Source organism: Gouania willdenowi, chromosome 9, assembly GCF_900634775.1.
Source record: "Gouania willdenowi chromosome 9, fGouWil2.1, whole genome shotgun sequence".
Lineage (NCBI taxonomy): Eukaryota > Metazoa > Chordata > Actinopteri > Blenniiformes > Gobiesocidae > Gouania > Gouania willdenowi.
This window is the reverse complement of record NC_041052.1, coordinates 23,352,971-23,362,741: the sequence shown is the minus strand read 5'-3', so window position 1 is coordinate 23,362,741 and position 9,771 is coordinate 23,352,971. Positions and strand designations below refer to the sequence as shown.

At 40.3% G+C, this 9,771-nt stretch overlaps 1 protein-coding gene across 3 annotated transcripts; it reads left to right on the top strand.

The window, feature by feature from the left end:
• Positions 1 to 1,703: 1,703 nt before the first annotated feature.
• On the top strand, positions 1,704 to 8,570 carry zfand5a (zinc finger, AN1-type domain 5a). 3 transcript variants are annotated; one of them, XM_028457268.1, is made up of 7 exons: positions 1,704 to 1,955; positions 2,042 to 2,132; positions 4,898 to 5,059; positions 5,976 to 6,078; positions 6,166 to 6,251; positions 6,614 to 6,742; positions 6,911 to 7,059. In XM_028457268.1, the coding sequence occupies exons 3-7, from the start codon at positions 4,900 to 4,902 to the stop codon at positions 7,057 to 7,059; spliced, it is 627 nt and encodes a 208-aa protein (XP_028313069.1). In that variant the 5' UTR covers positions 1,704 to 1,955; positions 2,042 to 2,132; positions 4,898 to 4,899. The 3 variants fall into 3 exon arrangements, with proteins under 3 accessions (XP_028313069.1, XP_028313068.1, XP_028313067.1); XM_028457267.1 differs by lacking the exon at positions 2,042 to 2,132 and having other exon boundaries at positions 1,716 to 1,955; XM_028457266.1 differs by lacking the exons at positions 1,704 to 1,955; positions 2,042 to 2,132 and adding an exon at positions 3,639 to 4,010 and having other exon boundaries at positions 6,911 to 8,570.
• The last annotated feature ends 1,201 nt before the right edge of the window (positions 8,571 to 9,771 follow it).

The following is a 9,771-nucleotide window of genomic DNA, read 5'->3' as shown; positions in this document are numbered from 1 at the left end:
CCGGATATGGGTCAAACAAAGCTATTCATTGACAAAACATGCTTTGAGTCTTACATTTTAATTTAATCTTAAATAGATTGTCTTTGAGGTAATGAAATAATTCTCAGTCTTTTATCAGTCTGATGACCACTTCAAAATAATCAATGTCATTACGTGATTCAAACTTTACCATAGGCTTTGTAAATATGTTGTGTGTTTATTAACCAATGATGAAATCACTGTTGTCAGCGTAATCAAAGCCCTCTGTTTGTAAGAGAAGGCTGAGAGACAATGGAGAGTTGAATGCTGGTTGAAAATCAACTCAACAGCACTCATATGTTTCTTTCACTTGGGTCCACCTTTTCCCAGTTACCCAAATGGTTTCTGGTCTAAACCAGACCAATCAGGCTGAACAACAGTTTTCAGCCAAAGGGGCATCCAGACACTCCCTCCAGCCTTCCACGAAACCTCTTTCTAATAAATGTCAGCATGTATTTCCAAATCCAGGCTCACACCTCAAAGCTCAGTTTCAAGTGTGTGTTTTTTGCTCAGCATGACATCTGCAGTGCTCGGGGATGTGCGTGACGCTACACACACCAAGTGGGGAAATTTGTTGAGGCTTGTTAGACCTTAAGACAAACTGTGCAGTACACATGACTTAGTGATTACGTTGATGGAGTGTGTGTGTGTTTTTTTTTAAAAGCAGGAACAGGATGAGATAGCAGGCTAAAAACAGTGAGGGTGTGTTTTTCCACTATGAGCCATAGGGTTGTTTTGGAGTTTAAAATACATGATAAATACATTTCCTAATAAAGCTTTGGATGCATTCAAACCAAAAGAACAAGGTTCACTCAAATAACACAGTGACCTGACCAAAGTTTGACGTTTTTTTGGAGTATTTTTAAACTGTATTTCTGAATTAACCTATTATATTTATTAGTTATTCCATGTAGTTACATTACATATAATAACATCAGAACTAGAGGATATTATGAATGGATCAAAAATTGAGTAGTGCTGTCATTGGCAATCAATGATGTATGCTGTATTGGTGACACCTGCTCTAATGCAACAACAACAAAAACACTATACTGATGTATCATCTGGTTGTTGTCTTATCTCATTGCATTTCATTTGGCGTCTCTATGTTTGTTTGGAAAAGAAAAAAAAAACTGAAAACAACAAAGAAGCATTTTCTACATTGGGTCAATATCATCCTTCTTCTGGGGGCCCAGAACCAGTCATTCTTCAGCTTGAGTTCTGCCTGACTTGTTTTTTGTTGTCCCTTTAAGAACATGTCTACACTTTGTGGGGTGTTTTGGTGTCAGTCAGAGCTCTTCTTCAACAAACAGCCTGTGTATTTTATTTTCAGGTTGTAAATCTACCCTCGTCCCTCAGATAAAGAGCAGATTGGCAGCAGTGAGGAGGGCGAGGCTCTGTCAGCAGCACAAATAGTGCCTTCAGATCCCACACAACGAGCTCATAATCACACGTTGTGTTTTATTCCCGTCATTTAACACGTGTCGGCGCGGTTATTCATTCAGCCTCTCCTTTTGGTCTATTGCTCAATAAAATTATTCATGTCCTCGTAGGAGGATCATGGATGACGAATACATGTGTAATAATGCAATCGTCCGTGCGCATGCGCACACAGCAGCAGTCTGACTGGGACTGTACACGGTGCACAGGGGGCTCCGCGGGCAACCAATGGCGTCGCGGTTTTTTCATTAATGACGTCACATGTCCCGCCCCTTACTAAAGAAGGAAACAAACACATCCATCACAGAGACTAGAGAGGAGCGAGAGAGGAGGGACGGCATGAGGCCGAGGACTGGGACCACCTAAACCCGTTTGAACCCGTCTGACTCCGGCCACAGAGGAAAGGAAGACCCCCTGGAAGACTTTCCACCATTTTTCTTCAAAGAGCCACTTTTCATCCCCTTTATTCTTTAGGGAACATCATCAACTATTATCAGGTGATGATCTTGGATTATTATTCTATATGTTGCCGACAACATGGATGGTTTATTTCATTTTTTTTTTTTTTTTTTTTTTTTTTTAGTGAGCTTCGCTTTTATTGACTAAAAAGCTTTCTGTCCACGGTTAATGTGAACGATGGTTGGTCGTGGCGACCTTTAACGGTGGATTGAAAGGTCAGGTGTTGCGTGTGTGATGTTAACCAGCTTTTCTTGAGGCTGGCTCTGTCTTTTCTTCCTAAATGAATACTACAAAGGGCTTTAGACGTGCTTCTGTTCGAGGAGAAGAGGGGAAAACAGGGCAGAGATGGTTTCTGTTTTTTCTATTCGTACCGAGCTGCTGGGGGATGGGAAGCCAAAGCCAGATAAGTCCTGTCTACAAATAGAAAATGTATAAGCTGAATGGGCAAGTAGAGAGAAAGAGTTGCTCGGAAATCACCAGACGTGTTTTTTTTTAATTTTTTTTTTTTTTAGGTCAAATATGAAATTAAGTTCCTCTACTTGTTCTTTCATGTTCCTCGTGTCATTTCGGGATTAAGAGCTTGCTTTGCCTGGACCTATGTGGTACCCAGTCGTGTTCTAAGTGCTTTAGTGTGGTTATATAATGGAGGTTTGTTCACATTTGCTTCACAGAAAAAGAAGCTGTGAGTGTACAGTATAAATGTAGCGATGAAGGCGACGCACACACACACACACACACACACACACACACACACACACACACACACACACACACACACACACACACACACACACACACACACACACACACACACACACACACACAGGGATGTCTAAACAGGAAGCTTAGGGAATGTAGACAAAGGAACGAAGGAAGAAACAAAGGAGAGCACACTGTCTAGACTCTGACATATTTCACCAAACACCATGCACTGTCGTTGCCTTCCCCATCGACCTCAGATAATCATTTATTTTTTCGTCGCCGAAGGTCTTCTTTAAAGGTAGTAATTCAGTGCCTAGAACAAAAACAACAGAGGCCTGTGTTCTGTTCAGTGTGACTCAGGAGTTTTCAGGCCAGCAGGGCCTGAAATATGAGCTCATCCTGCAGCTGGTAAAGAAGCAGTGTTTTTCTCTCTTTTGTTTGCCACAGATTATCACACACATGTCCCCTTTAGAGGCCTCAAATATTTATCACACAAGAGACGGTAAACAGCCCCAGTTCAAGTCAGACTAGTTTTTCTTTCCATAGCTGTGAAGGTGTTCTGTTGATACTAAGGGGAGTTGTGTTGTGCTCATTGCTGGAAAGTCCCGAATATCCCCAGCTATAATCTCTACTTTATTACCAGATCAATGACGTGTGATGTATGAAATTAATTATTTACTTGAAAACCAAAGAACTTGTGTTGTGTGTTGGATCATGACTGGGCTGATGGGATGTCTATTTGTGCCTTGAAGCCAACTTTCAGGTGTTTTTTTACATAGCTCCATACTGGTGTTCTTTGTTGCCTTTTTCTTTTGTTGTTAGGTATGGTGTAGCATGTTTTCAAAAGAGTCAGATTTTGCATTTAACTATATGATGATACATGGATTGCATGAGGTGAAATATTCCTTTAAGGTTGCATAGTTGAGAAATGAGCAGATCAAAATGTCCAAATCAAGGTGATAAATGTGATCAGCTGTTCTCCACCCGTTCCTGGTTTAACCCTGTGTGAAAGAAATCGGCCTCAGTCCTCGTGTCTGGGATTTTTCAGCAGTCAGCAGGCAAACACGTGACACCAATGGGAGAGAACGTCTTTGTGGGCTTTTCCAAGGAAGCCCTTTGTTGACACAGTGGGTGATAGCGTGCAGAAATGGAAAGAAGGCTGGGGTGCTGTTAAAGGGGTGCTCCAAGGTTTAATGGCACTTGTTTAGTTGTTGAGGTCGCAACCATTCAACTGAACCGATGGGACATTCAGAAATAACTGCTTGGTTCTCATGGAACATTTTGCTCTCCCTGCATGTTTGTGTCCGTGACCAGAATACAGAACAAGCCCTACACACCAACGCATTTAAAGCAGCTGGCGTACTGCAGCACAACATGGAGAATGGACAAAGGTTGTTTACTAAAGAAATATGGTAGTGTTGATGTCTACATAGGTATATGTTGTCAGATATGGTCAGTGAAATTGTACGAGAGCCAGGTCCACACTGGCAGCCAGGATGCCTCCTGCCCAACTCATTTAGGCTTTCCTGGCTCATCTGTTTGGTTGCCTTGCCAAGGTGCTTGTTGTGATCTGTTCCCTCTGAGGCTCTCGTTACACAACTTCCTTCTGTTATTGCAGCAGATGCAGGTGATGCCACGAGTCTTCATGTTTTGCCACCCCCAACTTTGTTTTCCATGTGTTCTTGTGGTGAAATGCAACTTGTACGTTTTACAGAGAGAGTAGGACATTGGTGGCTAATTTCCCTTTTCATTTGTCTTTATCTTATCGTAATTAATCAGAGGTATGTGTTGTTTAATAATCAATGTTAAAATCCCCATTACTCAGTCAATTGCTGTAAAAACTCTGGCTCCAGAAAGCTATCCAGCCCTTGGTTGGTTTTCGCCGATGTGGGTGTTTTCATTCACTATAACACAATTATGACCTGGTTATGAGTAAATGATGTAATCAGGAAGGAGAGCCTTTATAATAGATGTCATGGAGATGTTAGAAATCACTTTGAAAGATATTCACGTGTTTGAGGTGATGGGACGGGAATGGTAAAGGGAGAAATTGAATGCAAAAAAGCAAGATACAGCCCAGTAAAGAGTTCAGCTTCTGTTTAACCTGTTGAACTAAGTGCGGATGAATGATGCATCTTCATAACATGACTTGTGTTCGAAAATACCTGGAGCGGCATTGTTTTGATATAATTTGTTGTTATTACTTTGATTTGAATTAATGGTACAAATGATTGTAAGTATAATAAGCTTTGTTGCTCTGTCCTTCTAATTCTTTCAGCAATGGCTCAAGAGACGAACCAGAGCCCAGTGCCCATGCTTTGTGCCATGGGCTGTGGTTTCTATGGAAACCCAAGAACCAATGGCATGTGCTCTGTTTGCTATAAGGAACACCTGACACGGCAGCAGAGCAGCGACCGCATGAGCCCCCTCAGCCCCATGGGTAAGCACTCCTCACACGGCACTCAGACCCATCAGTGTCTCAGATAGGGATTGACCGACATGGATTTTTTTAGGGTCGATACTGATTTTTTTTCCCATCAGCCTTAGCCGATGACCGATATGGACTGACGATTTTCTTGAGCCAATATTTGTAGCCGATACTGCTTTTGCTCCCTCAATTTACATCATAAAAATTACATAATGATGATAACAAATGGTACGAGTCTCAATTTTTAAAAAAGGAACATTTATTGAAATGAACAAAGGTGAGGTAGAACGACAACAAGTAAAAAAAAATATTTAACAAATATTAAAAACAGGTGATGTAGAACAAGATCAAGTAAAAAATATTTCTGCTCCCTGTCAATAATGTAAAAAACGGTCGATAATATCGGCCGGCCGATGTATCGGTCTATCACTAGTCTCAGACCCATCCCAGCATTAGTGACTTTTCACTTCAGTGCTTTATATTCACAAGAATGGTACAATAATAAATACAGATTGCAAGTAGCTCACCTTTATACTTTCAAAAGAAAAGCTTTAATGTTGTTGTTCCTTCAACATAGCACATAAGCCAAAACAGAGTCTAGCGCTTGATGTAACAAACTTCAATCCTTTATATATTTACCACTAAACATAAGGAATAACTTGTATTCTGTTTGTATAGTAACACAAGGCCTTCCAATATTTACTCTGTTCTTTTGTCGCTCACTCTGAGTAACTAAAGGTTTTGACAACACACAAAATTTGATCACTGCAGCAAGAAAAAAACAACCAAACAGAAGACAGCTTATGGAATAATTCAATGGAACTAAACCTAGGAAATATCTAAACTTTGTTTTAAATGTAGAAAATATCTGTTTTACAGATTTTAAATGTGGTTGAGGTATATCTGTGCTCACTATTTGCTTTTTCAGGCTCGACTGCTAGTCCTACCTCAGAGGCTTCTGCCATCCAGAGATTAGAAGCCAGCCTAGCCAAGGTGGATGCCTCTCCCACCTCTTCACCAGAAATGTCTAGGTTCGTATTGTATGTTCAATATTGTTATAAACATTGTAGAGCTGCTGCCTGACAATTGTCTTTTTTTATTACTTCAACTCGATGCAGAACCATTCAAGGGTCTCTCCCTGTGACTCAACAAATGACAGAGATGAGCATTTCAAGAGAGGACCAGCCTGAACCCTTAGAGCCTGGTGAGACACATAAACACACTATGAACAGATATAAACCAGCAGGCATCTGCAAAGCACTCCTACAGTTGTTTTAGGAACACATTGGAGTCGCCTCAGTTTATGCTTCACTGAGTGCCCAAATCTGTCCAAGGTGCCTAAAAATAAACCGGTTTTAAAATACTTTACAGTCTGAGAATACAAGCCATGTGCATTAGGGCTGTGTAGAGTGATGTACTTATTTCTAACTAACTAACAAAATAAATATATAGACAACGTTACAATTACCAAGACGTAGGACAATTTGTTTCCCTCTGTGTTTATTAACGTGATAAATGAAGCAGTTTAACTTCAATCTGACTCTTTTTGTGTTATTTAATTTACAGTTGTAAGCCAACCTGCTGCTTCTAGCCCCACTCCTGTAGCATCTTCAAGCAGTGAAGAAAACAAGGGTGACACCCCCAAACCCAAAAAGAACCGCTGTTTCATGTGCCGCAAAAGAGTGGGCTTCACAGGTAAGGGCTCATCTGATACATCATATCAAATTTCCTGATGCATCACATACTCTTTTCTACACATGAACATTGTATTTGAGTTGATTCATGTTGTGTTTGACCCGTTTTTTTTTTTTGTTTTTTTTTACAAAGCCTCTCTTGTTATTAACACCTGATTTGTGCTCCCAGGGTTTGACTGTCGCTGTGGAAACCTGTTCTGTGGCATCCACCGATACTCTGACAAGCATAACTGTCCCTACGATTACAAGGCTGAGGCTGCTGCCAAGATCCGCAAAGAGAACCCCGTGGTGGTGGCTGACAAGATCCAGAGAATATAGATTTATAGAGCAAAAATATCATCGGCTGCAGCTACATGGAAACATCTTTGACAGAGACTGGAGTATGAGTGTGAACGTTTGAAACAAACACTGGCATGAGTGGCCATGGATCGTAAAGGACTTGATTTACAAAAGAAACAACCTCAAGAAAAAATGAAAAGATCCTGTCTGAGGAAGATGCATGAATGATCACTTTTCTCCTTTTTTTTTTTGATTAATTCATTAGTTTGTTTTATCCTATTATGTGGTGTGACTTTGCCGCTGTTCAGTCATCCTTTTTTTCTAAGGGTATGTATTGTCTTATTCAGATCAACCCCGGCTAAGTGTCAAGGATATACTGTGCTTCTCTCCCTCTTACCAGGCGCCATTTTGTGCCAAAAAAAAGAAAGTGAACAGCCATTTTATTTGTATACCACATACTGTAAGCTCTCTGAACCCATTCAAAACGACACAGAATTGGTACTCATGAGTTCTGTAATCCAACTTACTCAACTTCTCATGTGTTGCGTTGGTAAAGATGTTGGTCTGTCAGTCTCCCACCATGCACAGGGGGATTTGTTTAGTCTTGTTCCTGGCTTTACCTACCTCACAGCTGCTGTTGAGCTACATTGTCTTCCCTTCTGTTTCGTTACGTCAGCCTCGAGCCGTGCATCACCCTTTTCCCCCAGCCTCAGTGACCCACTGATCAGCACACACCCACCACAGACTGTGATCAGTTTCATTGTGAGGATGCTATTTCCTTTAGGTCAGTGATTGACTGCTTAATGTTATAGTCCATCTAAGAAATCATGAGATCTTTAACTGGTCTGGGTTCAGATTGTAATCACAGAAGCCTGGTACGGGGCTGTGTTGTACCGTCATGTGGCCTGAGAAGAAGGACAGCACCTTTCCCTTGCAGGCCTGATGGGTGAACTTAGACTAGAATATTATAGGGTTTGAATGGATGGGACAAATGCATGAGTTTTTCATCTACAATAGCGTTTGGGGTCTCACTGTCTTTTGGGTTTCAGCTGTGTTATTTGCTCAGCGACAGTTATCCGTTGTTTTTTTTTTACCCGTTCTACCAACGTTAGCGCATGTTTTCAGTGCATTTGTGGATTTAGAGTACGTGACCATGGTTTGTTTTGATGCGCCAACACAAAATTAATGTGAGCACAGTGTGTGTGTGTGTCGTTGAACGCCCGTGGACTGTGGAGCGACCCGGTTTATCAGCACATGTTTACAGAGCTACAGGAGCATGCCAGAGCTAAAGAGATATGACAAAACTTAGTTACCAAAAGTAGGTGTAACTTCTCATCCGTCTAACAGCTATGGGTTTGTATAGCTGCACTGTAGAAAAGTGTTTGTGAATGGGCACATACATGTGCACAAGTGTGTATTACAGGCTACCGGACATTGAAACCCATGTGTGTTTGTGGCTTGTGTTACTCCTTTGTGTTTTTTTTTTTCTTTTTGTTTTTGTTTTTCTTCCCTGTAAGGATGTGGTTTTCACTTAAAGAGAACTGTATGTATATGTTTGAGGTTTTTTTTTCTTCTCCTTTCTGATCCTTAGTTATATGCAAATTTGTACAAAAAAAAGAAAAAACAACAAACTGTGTTGATATTTATGTATTACATATAATCTTGCTATCCAGCATTATGACAGAATAGTATCATGTAAATAAAACTGTACAGAGAGACATTACCAAGCTTTGGATTTTCATTATTAATGAGGTTCAAACAAGCTCTAAACTATTCTCTGAATGACAGACTTTGGGCAATATAAAATATTAAATTTCCATTTTCTCCTCTCATGTTTTTGGTTGTAGCCTAGCTTAAAAAGGCACTGTGTACATCCTGGTCAGGTCTTCAGTATTTCAAGAGCCCTCCTAATTCATAGACAAACAGAACACATTTAATCACTATGTAGAGACTGAATACATGTAAAATCGAGCTTGTAATTACAGCTAACACACTCAGAAATCCATAGTAGTCATATATAATGAAGTCCTAGTGGAGATTTTACTATCATAGTTGACTTTGTTTACATTGATTTTATATGACAAGATTGTCCCAGTTGACACTCAATTGAGTTTAATATGCTTCCATTGAATTTAAACACATGAACAGAAAGCAATAATCTGATTTTTTATTCATAAATGTATGTTTTATACACTTTAAGTGTTGTAAATACACCAAGTAAAGTTGTTATGAAGATGAAAGGCTTTAGTGACAGCACATGGTTAGATGTGAGACTAAAACGAGTCAAGACCAAAATAGTGTACAAGCACATGTCCGAGGCTTCAGTATTACCCTGTAATACCTCACCCAAGCTAACCCGTCCTCATACTGTAAACCTCGTCAAACAGACTCCATTCAAACATCGTCTGGGTCCCACATGAAGCACTAATCTGTGCATCCTGAATAGAAACAGTGGTGTTTCAATCTATCTAGGTTAATGAATGGGCATGCTCAGTATTCCTGTATGTTTAACAGACCAGGACCGAATGCCTTCACTGCAGGCCTCTCAGCAGCAGCTGCGCAGACAGCTGAGGTGTGCTCATGAATGAGAGATCACATTGTCAGAACACAAGTCTTACATTTCCAATGAGAATAATGTGTGAAAAGTGATTAAAATTTGACAATAAGATGAAAAAAAAAAAAAAAAAAAAAAAAAGCCAGTGTACATAAAATGCACTACTTCATCTTCTTGAATGTTGACTCCACATCTAC

What these genes read in the sequence shown, in the direction of transcription:
- zfand5a (XM_028457266.1), top strand. Translation starts at nt 3,914, where the DNA reads ATGTTTGTGTCCGTGACCAGAATACAGAACAAGCCCTACACACCAACG. An exon ending in GAGCCCCCTCAGCCCCATGG is followed by an intron (nt 5,060 to 5,975) that starts GTAAGCACTCCT and finishes TTGCTTTTTCAG; the next exon opens with GCTCGACTGCTAGTCCTACC. An exon ending in GCCTGAACCCTTAGAGCCTG is followed by an intron (nt 6,252 to 6,613) that starts GTGAGACACATA and finishes TTTAATTTACAG; the next exon opens with TTGTAAGCCAACCTGCTGCT.